Source organism: Pelophylax lessonae, assembly GCF_965119305.1.
Source record: "Pelophylax lessonae genome assembly, chromosome: 9".
NCBI lineage: Eukaryota > Metazoa > Chordata > Amphibia > Anura > Ranidae > Pelophylax > Pelophylax lessonae.
The window spans coordinates 28784727-28798945 of record NC_138776.1 but is presented as its reverse complement, the minus strand read 5'-3'; the positions used below and the strand labels follow the sequence as shown (position 1 = coordinate 28798945).

At 46.9% G+C, this 14219-nt stretch overlaps 1 protein-coding gene across 1 annotated transcript in view; it reads left to right on the top strand.

The window, feature by feature from the left end:
- Positions 1–6729: 6729 nt before the first annotated feature.
- Positions 6730–14219, top strand: part of LOC309563128 (killer cell lectin-like receptor subfamily G member 1) — a 1237212-nt gene continuing 1229722 nt past the window's right edge. Inside the window, exon 1 of the mRNA XM_082267443.1 lies at positions 6730–6757. Coding sequence (XP_082123569.1) covers positions 6745–6757 — 13 coding nt within the window. The 5' untranslated portion in view covers positions 6730–6744. The remainder of the gene's footprint in view (positions 6758–14219) is intronic.

The window sequence follows — 14219 nt, the reverse complement described above, 5'->3', positions numbered from 1 at the left end:
TCCTTCCTCTCTGTGAGATCATAAACTGAAAGCGACAAGGATTTTGTGACTTCTGGTTTTGATTCTGTGTTTACTGGTAGGTTACCGGCCCCCTAGATTTCTTTATAAAGAGGACCTGTCATGGCCCATGCTACCACGAGGGATGTTGTCCATCTCCTGTGATAGCAATCAGGTTGGAAAAAAAAAGGGTCAGTATAAAAAAGTTAAAAAAAAAAAAATAAGTTAAAAAAATGAAGGCACCCCACCCCCCTGCAAAAATGTGAATAAGTAAGTCACACAGACATATGTAAACAGTGATTGTACCTCACGTGAGGTATCATCGCAAACTTCATAGTGGGAGCAATAACTCTAGCACCAGACCTCCTGTGCAACTCTAAACTGGTAAACTGTGAAGGCTTTTAAAATGTTGCCTATGGAGAATTTTAGGTACGGTAGTTTGGCACCATTCCATGGGGGTGCGCAATTTCAAAGCGTGACATGTTAGGTATTATTTTTCACAGTATAACATCATTGGCTGACAGCTGATCACACAGTAAAGGGCCGCTGTGATTGGCCCTTTACCTCGATCTGTAATCAGCGGAGTCCGAAGGTTTCCGGGAAACAGAGCGCTCTGCCCGCACTCCGGGGCGGGTGTGAAAGCAGCGCAAGCACGGGAGGATGTTCATGGACGCCCTCCTGGCATTGTAAGCCTGCGCGCTGTAGCCGTCTTTCGGCTATATAGCGCTGACAGGAACTGGTTAAACATACTATTGTTGTTTTAAAGCATTTAGTACTACCCTAAGAAAAATAATCCTCAGCCTTACGCCTAAACTGTGAAATTATCTCCGCGCTCTAGGATGCACCAGCGTACAACTGGTAAAGGCAAATACCAATAGAGCTGCTACTTAGACAAATATCGTGTATACTTGATGGCAATCTAAGAAAAATAATAGTAGCGCTGAAACAATATAAAAAAGTCTCTAAAATAAACTGTAGATATCCCCTAAGATGACAATGTGGTTAGTGACTCAATCCTCACAGCATTTAGTGAATAGTCCCACAAGCCTATTAAAGAACGATATAAATGAACATCAGTCCCCTTTAAATCCAGATCTTCAGTGACACTGAGGGTCTAAGCGTTCCTTATGATAACAAATAGGTACACTCTGCCGATATGCCAATGATTCGTGTAGTCTGGTAGGGTCACCACTAATCCACCACCAAGTGCAGGGGGACAGTAAGAAATGGCCACTCACTGGATCACAATGCTCACTTACTCTCATAAATGAGCGCACCTTGCATGTAAATAACAAATCCACATGTAGCCATAGGATAAGCAGGTACCAGCAAGGGGTGGTTCCAGGTCCAGTTCAGTAGCCCTCTTCCACTATTCCTCCCATATATGTGGAAAATAAAGAATATCTCCACTAGTGCAATATGTCTGATAAAGTTTTATTCAAAAAAAACACAACATACATTGCACTCACTTGTAGTAAAGTATTAATAAGCTTATCTCATGTAAGCGGCAGGTTCGGGGCCTCCACTTCTACTCTGATGTGGCTCCACGCCAGATCGGGTAGTACTACCCGATCTGGCGTGGAGCCACATCAGAGTAGGAGTGGAGGCCCCGAACCTGCCGCTTACATGAGATAAGCTTATTACTATTTAGTACTACCCACTTAGCTTTTTTTTTGTCCAGATCTTTAGTCTGCATTTGCTGCAAATCATTGGCCACAGTGTAAAGAAAGAATCAACCAAGAATCTTTATTGACTACATGTGACCTCTGTGATATGTGCCAGTTTTTTTTTTTTTTAATATATCGTTGATGGCTTATGCTAGCAAATTCAGACCGGAAGATGTGCTTGTTGTCTCCTGACATAATGTTACCATGATATTTACCGTAGGTATCTTTTTAAATTGCATTTTATTAAATATTGTTATTCATTATATATATTTTATCTAATTAAATAGCTGGGAACCTGTTCTAAAAAAATGTGAAATTTAGGTATATATGAATGTTTAAAAAATAGATATACTGTATAATTGTATCAGTGCAATCATATAAGGTCATTTTTTGTGAACTTTTCCAGAAATGTCTGAATATTCAGGTATTATGCTTAACAGCATAGGAACACCAAGACGTTCCCTTCCCAAAATTCCCTGCACATCCTGATAACATTCCTTAAACCTGTTTATAAATAAAATTGGTAAATGCTTGCATGTTATCTGTCTCCTTATATAATTCTTGGTGATCCTCTCCATGTAACTTTCAATTTACAAGACAAAATCATGCTAATGAACCCTGTATTAAAAAATGACTGGACTTATTTATCAATTTCTATGTATATTTATCTATTTTTGAATTGTAAAATTTGTAATAAAATAAGATTGAACATAAATTAAATTTGACTGTTTGAACTGGCAAATAAATAAAAAACATGATTGTCTAGTGTTGGGCAGTGTCTATTAAAAATTCTGTATGACCCCTCTGCACTCTGCTATATACCTTTCTAGCAAACCTTGTAGTAAAAAAACAGGGTTCATCCAGTATTTTAAGTGTTAACATGTAGTCGCACCTGATGGGATAAATATATATACATGCAATACATACATACATACTGTACAATATATATATTAGTGATCGATACTATATATACTATATATATATATTTTTCGTTGCCGATACTAATACCGATATTTTGGCCAATGAATATCGGTATCGGCCGATATTGGCTGATATTTTTGTACATTTTAAAAAACATTTTTTTTATTTTTTGTTTTTTGACAGGAACTCTTGTGGAGGGATCTGGGGGTCTAAAAGACCCCAAGCCCCTCCTCTGCACCTAATGACAGCCGAGCGGCATCTCAGCTGCATCGGTTGTCATTACAATACAGCCGACCATTGGCTATGGATGCCGGTATCGGGTTGATGCCTCTAGCTGCAGGCATCACTCTGGTACAAGCACTTTCCCAAAATATTGGCAATATCAGTAACCTCCGGGGCCGATTCTGATATATCTGGGAAAGTGCATATCGGCCCCCGATATATCGGCATTGCCAATAATCAGTCGATCCCTAATATATATATATATATATATATATATATATATATATATATATATATATATATAAAATATACAGTGGGTACGGAAAGTATTCAGACCCCCTTAAATTGTTCACTCTTTGTTATATTGCAGCCATTTGCTAAAATCATTTAAGTTCATTCTTCTTCCTCATGAATGTACACATAGCACCCCATACTGACAGAAAAACACAGAATTGTTGACATTGTTGCAGATTTATTAAAAAAGAAAAACTGAAATATCACATGGTCCTAAGTATTCAGACCCTTTGCTCAGTATTTAGTAGAAGCCCCCTTTTGATCTAATACAGCCAGGAGTCTTTTTTGGGAAAGATGCAACAAGTCTTTCACACCTGGATTTGGGGATCCTCTGCCATTCCTCCTTGCAGATCCTCTCCAGTTCTGTCAGGTTGGATGGTAAACGTTGGTGGACAGCCATTTTTAGGTCTCTCCAGAGATGCTCAATTGGGTTTAAGTCAGGGCTCTGGCTGGGCCATTCAAGAACAGTCACGGAGTTGTTGTGAAGCCACTCCTTCCTTATTTTAGCTGTGTGCTTAGGGTCATTGTCTTGTTGGAAGGTAAACCTTCGGCCCAGTCTGAGGTCCAGAGCACTCTGGAGAAGGTTTTTGTCCAGGATATCCCTGTACTTGGCCGCATTCATCTTTCCCTCGATTGCAACCAGTCGTCCTGTCCCTGCAGCTGAAAAACACCCCCACAGCATGATGCTGCCACCACCATGCTTCACTGTTGGGACTGTATTGGACAGGTGATGAGCAGTGCCTGGTTTTCTCCACACATACCGCTTACAATTAAGGCCAAAAAGTTCTATTTTGGTCTCATCAGACCAGAGAATCTTATTTCTCACCATCTTGGAGTCCTTCAGGTGTTTTTTTAGCAAACTCCATGTGGGCTTTCATGTGTCTTACACTGAGGAGAGGCTTCCGTCGGGCCACTCTGCCATAAAGCCCCGACTGGTGGAGGGCTGCAGTGATGGTTGACTTTCTACAACTTTCTCCCATCTCCTGACTGCATCTCTGGAGCTCAGCCACAGTGATCTTTGGGTTCTTCTTTACCTCTCTCACCAAGGCTCTTCTCCCCCGATAGCTCAGTTTGGCCGGACGGCCAGCACTAGGAAGGGTTCTGGTCGTCCCAAACGTCTTCCATTTGAGGATTATGGAGGCCACTGTGCTCTTAGGAACCTTAAGTGCAGCAGAAATCTTTTTGTAACCTTGGCCAGATCTGTGCCTTGCTACAATTCTGTCTCTGAGCTCTTTAGGCAGTTCCTTTGACCTCATGATTCTCATTTGCTCTGACTGTGATCTGGAAGGTCTTATATAGACAGGTGTGTGGCTTTCCTAATCAAGTCCAATCAGTATAATCAAACACAGCTGGACTCAAATGAAGGTGTAGAACCATCTCAAGGATGATCAGAAGAAATGGAAAGCACCTGAGTTAAATATATGAGTGTCACAGCAAAGGGTCTGAATACTTAGGACCATGTGATATTTCAGTTTTTCTTTTTTCATAAATCTGCAACAATGTCAACAATTCTGTGTTTTTCTGTCAGTATGGGGTGCTATGTGTACATTCATGAGGAAGAAGAATGAACTTAAATGATTTTAGCAAATGGCTGCAATATAACAAAGAGTGAAAAATTTAGGGGGTCTGAATACTTTCCGTACCCACTGTATATAGAGAGAGAGAGATAGATATACAGTATCTCACAAAAGTGAATACACACCTCACATTTATGCAAATATTTTATTGTATCTTTTCATGCGACAACACTGAAGAAATTTACACTTTGCTACAATGTAAAGTAGTGAGTGTACAGCTTGTATAACAGTGTAAATTTGCTGTCCCCTCAAAATAACTCAACACACAGCCATTAATGTCTAAACTGCTGGCAATAAAAGTGAGTACACCCCCTTTTTTTCTGCTATATAACATCCCCCCCCCCCAAAAAAAATTAAAAATCAAAATGTTTTAACATTTTAGGCCAATTTGTTGTCTGCTACATATTTTTGGTTAAAAACCCCCGCAAAATATATTTTGGTTGGTTTGTGAAAAAGTTATTGCGTGTTCTAACTACGGGAAAGATTTATGTCATTTTTATTTTTTTGTTACTAGTAATGGCGGCAATCTGCGATTTTTAGCGGGACTTCGACATGCGGTGGACAGATTGGACCCCTAACTGACCTTTTTGACACTTTTGGGGGGACCAGTGACATTAAAACAGTAATCAATGCTAAAAATATGCACTGTTACTGTAATAATAAATCTGACAAGCAAGGGGTTAACACAGTGGGTGATCAATGGGTTAAATGTGAGCCTGGGGAGTGTTACTAACTGTGTGGGGACGGGCTTGTGAAATGACCATAGAAACATGCGATCCTATATAGAAGGATCACAGGCGCTCTGTGATCATTCCAGGGAGAAGAACGGTCAGTTGTGTTTACAATAGCTGGCTGTCCTTCTCTCTCAGCAGGGAGCGATCACGGATGGCAGGCGGCAATCTGAGCCGCCTGCCCCGTGCATTGGAGTCCCCGCTGCCAAGTGGGGGCAGGAGCATGCCGCCGCCGGCGCGCACTCACCCCCTAGATGCACGCGACCGATGTAGAGCTACGTCGGTTCGCGCAGGAGGGGCTGCCTGCTGCAGTAGTAGAAGTAAATAATACGCATCCAATAAAAAAAATTTAAAATCTATTTTCTTTATCAGTTTAGGCCAATTTGTATTCTGCTACGCCCCCTAGAGCCTTAAAACAAAATCACGTATATGTCGTGATTTTGCACTTAAGGGCCGCCCTGCCCCAGTTTATGTACGGTGGGTGGTCCTTAAGTAGTTAAAGAAGTAGCTATGCTGGAGCACATGCTGCAGCAAAAAATTGGGTATAGCTAATTTTTAAGGGCTGTAGCTTAAGACTTTAAAAATGGACTTACCAATGCACACAGTCCAAAAGATGTTGAACAGGCATAAAAATTGTGTAGTACACTTAACTTTGCAAACAAGAACAGAAAAAAACAAGAACAATCACTTACAGGTGCAAAAGTGCTACTATGCAGTGTCTATACAGACATAATACATCCTGTATGAGTGATACTGTGCAGAGTCCATGTATACAGAATGACGGATACTGAGAATTACACCCAGCATACAGAAGATATAAAGAAGAATCTGTCACATATGTGATAACATAGAGCAGGGGTCTCCAAACAATGGCCCTCCAGTTGTTCAGGAACTACAATTCCCATCACGCTTAATCATGTCTGTGAATGTTCGAGTTTTACAATGCCTCATGGGATGTGTAGTTCCGCAACAGCTGGAGGGCCGTAGTTTGGAGATCCCTGACATAGAGGGGGACTCTCTGAATTTTAGGGTGAATTGTGAGAGTGGTATGGCGACACACAGAGTGGCTCACATCAGTTCCTGAATCCCAAGGGAGCTAACAATTTACAGTAGTATCCTTACACGGTCTTACAAACACTTATACATTATCTGAAATACAGGATGTTATGGTCTTCACACTGTTCTTCATGGTTAGACTGGACTGGACAAGATCTCAGCCTGGGTGACCACACAGGAACAGGGGGGTGGCAACGCAGTCACACCATGAACATTATATATTACATCATACATACACCCTATTAGCAGACGTTCTGGACTCTTCTTGTGTTATCAGACATGGAGACAACAGGTAAGAAGCTCTTTTGTCTTACAATAATGTGGAAATGGTTGATGGGATTTAGGATTCATTCCAAAACAGTGATCACCGGTATTAGTGGTCATCTCGTTGATGTCACATGACTTGGGGACTTCAGACTCCATGCTTCACCTTCTTAATGCAGGATAAGGAAAATATAATGAAATGTGGTTATTGCCTGTCAGTCCTTTGGTCCCAACCTCGTAACTATAAAATGAGCATGAAACAAATATACAAGAACCATACAGGACTATAGCAATATCATGTACAAACATGACTGGAGGGATTTCCAGATCAGTCTCCATATAAAAGTCCAAACCACAAGATTGCGCTTACATCAAGAGTTTATCAAATATTGACTTCAAGAGAATAGCCGCAAACACCAAAGATGACAAATTCCTTATGTCAAATAACAAAGTATAATAGAGGCAAAAGGTGGGATAAAGGGAAAAATGGGGAGGGAAGGGACATTGGAAAAATGGGGGAAAAAATAAAATAAACTCGTGATGATTAATCATATGCTTCCAAATGCTTACCAGCAGTTGTATATGTATTACCACTATGTCATCATGTGTATACTGGCCACATCTGATACAAAGTCCCACGTTTTTATGTTTGAACACTATGTGTTCCCTTAGTTCTGTCCAATGTATAAAGTATAATAGAGGAAAGGTAGTGCTGTGCCCAGGGGAGGATTGGGCTCTGTAAAATGGCTGCACAGCTTATGCCACAGACATGCCTAAATGATTCCTGGTGAAGAGAAGTAAAAAGTCCCCACTGCTGACCTACTGAGTGCGGGATGAAGACAAGGACAGAGCGCAATCCCCCCCAGCATGGATGGTGTCATTCGTGTCTAAACAGAGGCCGGTTTAATGCCCCACTGGAGACTCTCTCCTGACCAGCCCCACTTTAGCTGTCCCAGCTCCCCCCAACCACCCCTGCTGGCTAGGTTGGGAACCCAGATTCGGCTGGTGGGTAGAGAGTACCTGGAGCCATGGGCGTAGGAACCGGGGGGGATGGGGGGGGACACATCCCCCCCAGGAAATAATGCGGGGGGGACGGGTATGGTGAAATCCCCCCCAGTTTAGCAGTGGCGCATCCGAGCGCAGTACAATTGAATGTCCCGCGCTCGGACCGCGCAGCCGCAGACGTCGCGGCCAGGGAGCAGCAGTGCGCCCCGACCTGCCCATTCTGTGACAATAGCGAATGAGAATTCGCTATTGTCACACGGATCCTCCTCCCGGCCAATCAGGGAGCGGGTCCTCCCGCTTCCTGATTGGCCGAAAGGCAAACACCGTGCCATTGGACGAGGAGGAGGCGCCGCAGGAGGACTGAAGACTCGGAGACGCATGGAGCCGGGGACTGAAGAGAAGCTGCAAAAGAAGTAAGTGCGGGGGGATCGCTGGCACTCTGCAATCATTGGGGGCAATGTGTGGCTGGCACTCTGCAATCATTGGGGGCAATGTGTGGCTGGCACTCTGCAATCATTGAGGGCAATGTGTGGCTGGCACTCTGCAATCATTGGGGGCAATGTGTGGCTGTGTAACGCTCCTGCGTTTTCTGAAACAAGATGGATTTGCAGCTGCAGAAAAACTCCACTCAGCAGTCATGTAGAGATACGTTGAAATACCAATTCCAACTCCCAAGACTCATCACTGTGGTCTGTCTGATTCAGCATACAAATATACACACTCAATAAGATGTTCCTGGAGTGATAGATGTATATAGTAGTATAGTGGTGATGAGCTGAAGAGACAGGTATGAACAGTGACAATAGGTGAACAGCAGTTGAGAGAAATGTTCATGAGAGCATAGATGGTAACAGGTAGGATGCAGATAGGTTAGCAATCATGTATGGTAGTAGGTGGTAGGATAGCAGATGACATACAGGAGAGACTAACCCAGTGCAAGGATAGATGTTAGTAGGCTCAAGAGCTAGCAATCTAATTAGTGCAGATGATAGTAACAGTCCTTAAAATGCAGAGCTAGATAGTGTAAGCTTAGTAGGAAGGTTATGGAGGATTCCCCTGCGGGGTACTTATCACTAATAGCAAGCAGTAGTAGAGAGGTTCGGTATGAGCGAGTGATCCGGTAGCGGGATACAGGGATCAGTAGCGAGGTTCCGACAGCGAGGTACGCTTGCAAGCATATGAGCTTCAAGGCAGGTCAGCAACAAGGCACATTAAACGAACATGTGAGTGAGAACGCCGGCGGTTGAAATAGCCGCTCTGCGGCGCTCAGTGATGACAGCATCGGTCTTAAAGGTGTATGCGCACCTACCAGAAGAGAATGGTGGGACGCATACACTGAAGTGGAAAGTGGAATAGGGGAACCAGAGGTACCAGAACATTACAGGATGGCACTCTGCAATCATTGGGGGCAATGTGTGGCTGGCACTCTGCAATCATTGGGGGCAATGTGTGGCTGGCACTCTGCAATCATTGAGGGCAATGTGTGGCTGGCACTCTGCAATCATTGGGGGCAATGTGTGGCTGGCACTCTGCAATCATTGGGGGCAATGTGTGGCTGGCACTCTGCAATCATTGGGGGCAATGTGTGGCTGGCACTCTGCAATCATTGGGGGCAATGCTGTGTTCTGGCACTGTGCAATCATTGGGGGCAATGTGTGGCTGGCACTCTGCAATCATTGGGGGCAATGTGTGGCTGGCACTCTGCAATCATTGGGGGCAATGGTGTGGCTGGCACTCTGCAATCATTGGGGGCAATGTGTGGCTGGCACTCTGCAATCATTGGGGGCAATATGTGGCTGGCACTCTGCAATCATTGGGGGCAATGTGTGGCTGGCACTCTGCAATCATTGGGGGCAATGCTGTGTTCTGGCACTGTGCAATCATTGGGGGCAATGTGTGGCTGGCACTCTGCAATCATTGGGGGCAATGTGTGGCTGGCACTCTGCAATCATTGGGGGCAATGTGTGGCTGGCACTCTGCAATCATTGGGGGCAATGTGTGGCTGGCACTCTGCAATCATTGAGGGCAATGTGTGGCTGGCACTCTGCAATAATTGGGGGCAATGTGTGGCTGGCACTCTGCAATCATTGGGGGCAATGTGTGGCTGGCACTCTGCAATCATTGGGGGCAATGCTGTGTTCTGGCACTCTGCAATCATTGGGGGCAATGTGTGGCTGGCACTCTGCAATCATTGGGGGCAATGTGTGGCTGGCACTCTGCAATCATTGGGGGCAATGCTGTGTTCTGGCACTCTGCAATCATTGGGGGCAATGCTGTGTTCTGGCACTCTGCAATCATTGGGGGCAATGTGCGGCTGGCACTCTGCAATCATTGGAGGCAATGTGTGGCTGGCACTCTGCAATCATTGGGGGCAATGTGTGGCTGGCACTCTGCAATCATTGGGGGCAATGTGTGGCTGGCACTCTGCAATCATTGGGGGCAATGTGTGGCTGGCACTCTGCAATCATTGGGGGCAATGTGTGGCTGGCACTCTGCAATCATTGGGGGCAATGTGTGGCTGGCACTCTGCAATCATTGGGGGCAATGCTGTGTTCTGGCACTGTGCAATCATTGGGGGCAATGTGTGGCTGGCACTCTGCAATCATTGGGGGCAATGTGTGGCTGGCACTCTGCAATCATTGGGGGCAATGTGTGGCTGGCACTCTGCAATCATTGAGGGCAATGTGTGGCTGGCACTCTGCAATCATTGGGGGCAATGTGTGGCTGGCACTCTGCAATCATTGGGGGCAATTTGTGGCTGGCACTCTGCAATCATTGGGGGCAATGCTGTGTTCTGGCACTCTGCAATCATTGGGGGCAATTTGTGGCTGGCACTCTGCAATCATTGGGGGCAATGCTGTGTTCTGGCACTCTGCAATCATTGGGGGCAATGCTGTGTTCTGGCACTGTGCAATCATTGGGGGTAATGTGTGGCTGGCACTCTGCAATCATTGGGGGCAATGTGTGGCTGGCACTCTGCAATCATTGGGGGCAATGTGTGGCTGGCACTCTGCAATCATTGGGGGCAATGTGTGGCTGGCACTCTGCAATCATTGAGGGCAATGTGTGGCTGGCACTCTGCAATCATTGGGGGCAATGTGTGGCTGGCACTCTGCAATCATTGGGGGCAATGTGTGGCTGGCACTCTGCAATCATTGGGGGCAATGCTGTGTTCTGGCACTCTGCAATCATTTGGGGCAATTCTGTGTTCTGGCACTCTGCAATCATCGGGGGCAATGTGTGGCTGGCACTCTGCAATCATTGGGGGCAATGTGTGGCTGGCACTCTGCAATCATTGGGGGCAATGTGTGGCTGGCACTCTGCAATCATTGAGGGCAATGTGTGGCTGGCACTCTGCAATCATTGGGGGCAATGCTGTGTTCTGGCACTGTGCAATCATTGGGGGCAATGTGTGGCTGGCACTCTGCAATCATTGGGGACAATGTGTGGCTGGCACTCTGCAATCATTGGGGGCAATGTGTGGCTGGCACTCTGCAATCATTGGGGGCAATGCTGTGTTCTGGCACTGTGCAATCATTGGGGGCAATGTGTGGCTGGCACTCTGCAATCATTGGGGGCAATGTGTGGCTGGCACTCTGCAATCATTGAGGGCAATGTGTGGCTGGCACTCTGCAATCATTGGGGGCAATGTGTGGCTGGCACTCTGCAATCATTGGGGGCAATGTGTGGCTGGCACTCTGCAATCATTGTGGGCAATGTGTGGCTGGCACTCTGCAATCATTGAGGGCAATGTGTGGCTGGCACTCTGCAATCATTGGGGGCAATGCTGTGTTCTGGCACTCTGCAATAATTGGGGGCAATGCTGTGGCTGGCACTCTGCAATCATTAGGGGCAATGCTGTGGCTGGCACTCTGCAATCATTGGGGGCAATGCTGTGTTCTGGCACTCTGCAATCATTAGGGGCAATGCTGTGGCTGGCACTCTGCAATCATTGGGGGCAATGCTGTGTTCTGGCACTCTGCAATCATTGGGGGCAATGCTGTGTGGCTGGCACTCTGCAATCATTGGGGGCAATGCTGTGTTCTGGCACTCTGCAATCATTAGGGGCAATGCTGTGTTCTGGCACTCTGCAATCATTGGGGGCAATGCTGTGTTCTGGCACTCTGCAATCATTGGGGACAATGTGTGGCTGGCACTCTGCAATCATTGGGGGCAATGCTGTGTTCTGGCACTCTGCAATCATTAGGGGCAATGCTGTGGCTGGCACTCTGCAATCATTGGGGGCAATGCTGTGTTCTGGCACTCTGCAATCATTAGGGGCAATGCTGTGGCTGGCACTCTGCAATCATTGGGGGCAATGCTGTGTTCTGGCACTCTGCAATCATTTGGGGCAATGCTGTGTGGCTGGCACTCTGCAATCATTGGGGGCAATGCTGTGTTCTGGCACTCTGCAATCATTAGGGGCAATGCTGTGTTCTGGCACTCTGCAATCATTGGGGGCAATGCTGTGTTCTGGCACTCTGCAATCATTGGGGACAATGTGTGACTGGCACTCTGCAATCATTGGGGGCAATGCTGTGTTCTGGCACTCTGCAATCATTGGGGGCAATGTGTGGCTGGCACTCTGCAATTATTGGGGGCAATGTGTGGCTGGCACTCTGCAATCATTGGGGGCAATGCTGTGTTCTGGCACTCTGCAATCATTGGGGGCAATGCTGTGTTCTGGCACTCTGCAATCATTGGAGGCAATGTGTGGCTGGCACTCTGCAATCATTGGGGGCAATGTGTGGCTGGCACTCTGCAATCATTGGGGGCAATGCTGTGGCTGGCACTCTGCAATCATTGGGGGCAATGCTGTGGCTGGCACTCTGCAATCATTGGGGGCAATGTGTGGCTGGCACTCTGCAATCATTGGGGGCAATGCTGTGTTCTGGCACTCTGCAATCATTGGGGGCAATGCTGTGTTCTGGCACTCTGCAATCATTGGGGGCAATGCTGTGTTCTGGCACTCTGCAATCATTGGGGGCAATGTGCGGCTGGCACTCTGCAATCATTGGAGGCAATGTGTGGCTGGCACTCTGCAATCATTGGGGGCAATGCTGTGGCTGGCACTCTGCAATCATTGGGGGCAATGCTGTGGCTGGCACTCTGCAATCATTGGGGGCAATGCTGTGGCTGGCACTCTGCAATCATTGGGGGCAATGTGTGGCTGGCACTCTGCAATCATTGAGGGCAATGTGTGGCTGGCACTCTGCAATCATTGGGGGCAATGTGTGGCTGGCACTCTGCAATCATTGGGGGCAATGTGTGGCTGGCACTCTGCAATCATTGGGGGCAATGTGTGGCTGGCACTCTGCAATCATTGAGGGCAATGTGTGGCTGGCACTCTGCAATCATTGGGGGCAATGCTGTGTTCTGGCACTCTGCAATAATTGGGGGCAATGCTGTGGCTGGCACTCTGCAATCATTAGGGGCAATGCTGTGGCTGGCACTCTGCAATCATTGGGGGCAATGCTGTGTTCTGGCACTCTGCAATCATTAGGGGCAATGCTGTGGCTGGCACTCTGCAATCATTGGGGGCAATGCTGTGTTCTGGCACTCTGCAATCATTGGGGGCAATGCTGTGTGGCTGGCACTCTGCAATCATTGGGGGCAATGCTGTGTTCTGGCACTCTGCAATCATTAGGGGCAATGCTGTGTTCTGGCACTCTGCAATCATTGGGGGCAATGCTGTGTTCTGGCACTCTGCAATCATTGGGGACAATGTGTGGCTGGCACTCTGCAATCATTGGGGGCAATGCTGTGTTCTGGCACTCTGCAATCATTAGGGGCAATGCTGTGGCTGGCACTCTGCAATCATTGGGGGCAATGCTGTGTTCTGGCACTCTGCAATCATTAGGGGCAATGCTGTGGCTGGCACTCTGCAATCATTGGGGGCAATGCTGTGTTCTGGCACTCTGCAATCATTGGGGGCAATGCTGTGTGGCTGGCACTCTGCAATCATTGGGGGCAATGCTGTGTTCTGGCACTCTGCAATCATTAGGGGCAATGCCGTGTTCTGGCACTCTGCAATCATTGGGGGCAATGCTGTGTTCTGGCACTCTGCAATCATTGGGGACAATGTGTGGCTGGCACTCTGCAATCATTGGGGGCAATGCTGTGTTCTGGCACTCTGCAATCATTGGGGGCAATGTGTGGCTGGCACTCTGCAATTATTGGGGGCAATGTGTGGCTGGCACTCTGCAATCATTGGGGGCAATGCTGTGTTCTGGCACTCTGCAATCATTGGGGGCAATGCTGTGTTCTGGCACTCTGCAATCATTGGAGGCAATGTGTGGCTGGCACTCTGCAATCATTGGGGGCAATGTGTGGCTGGCACTCTGCAATCATTGGGGGCAATGCTGTGGCTGGCACTCTGCAATCATTGGGGGCAATGCTGTGGCTGGCACTCTGCAATCATTGGGGGCAATGCTGTGGCTGGCACTCTGCAATCATTAGGGGCAATACTGTGGCTGGCACTCTGC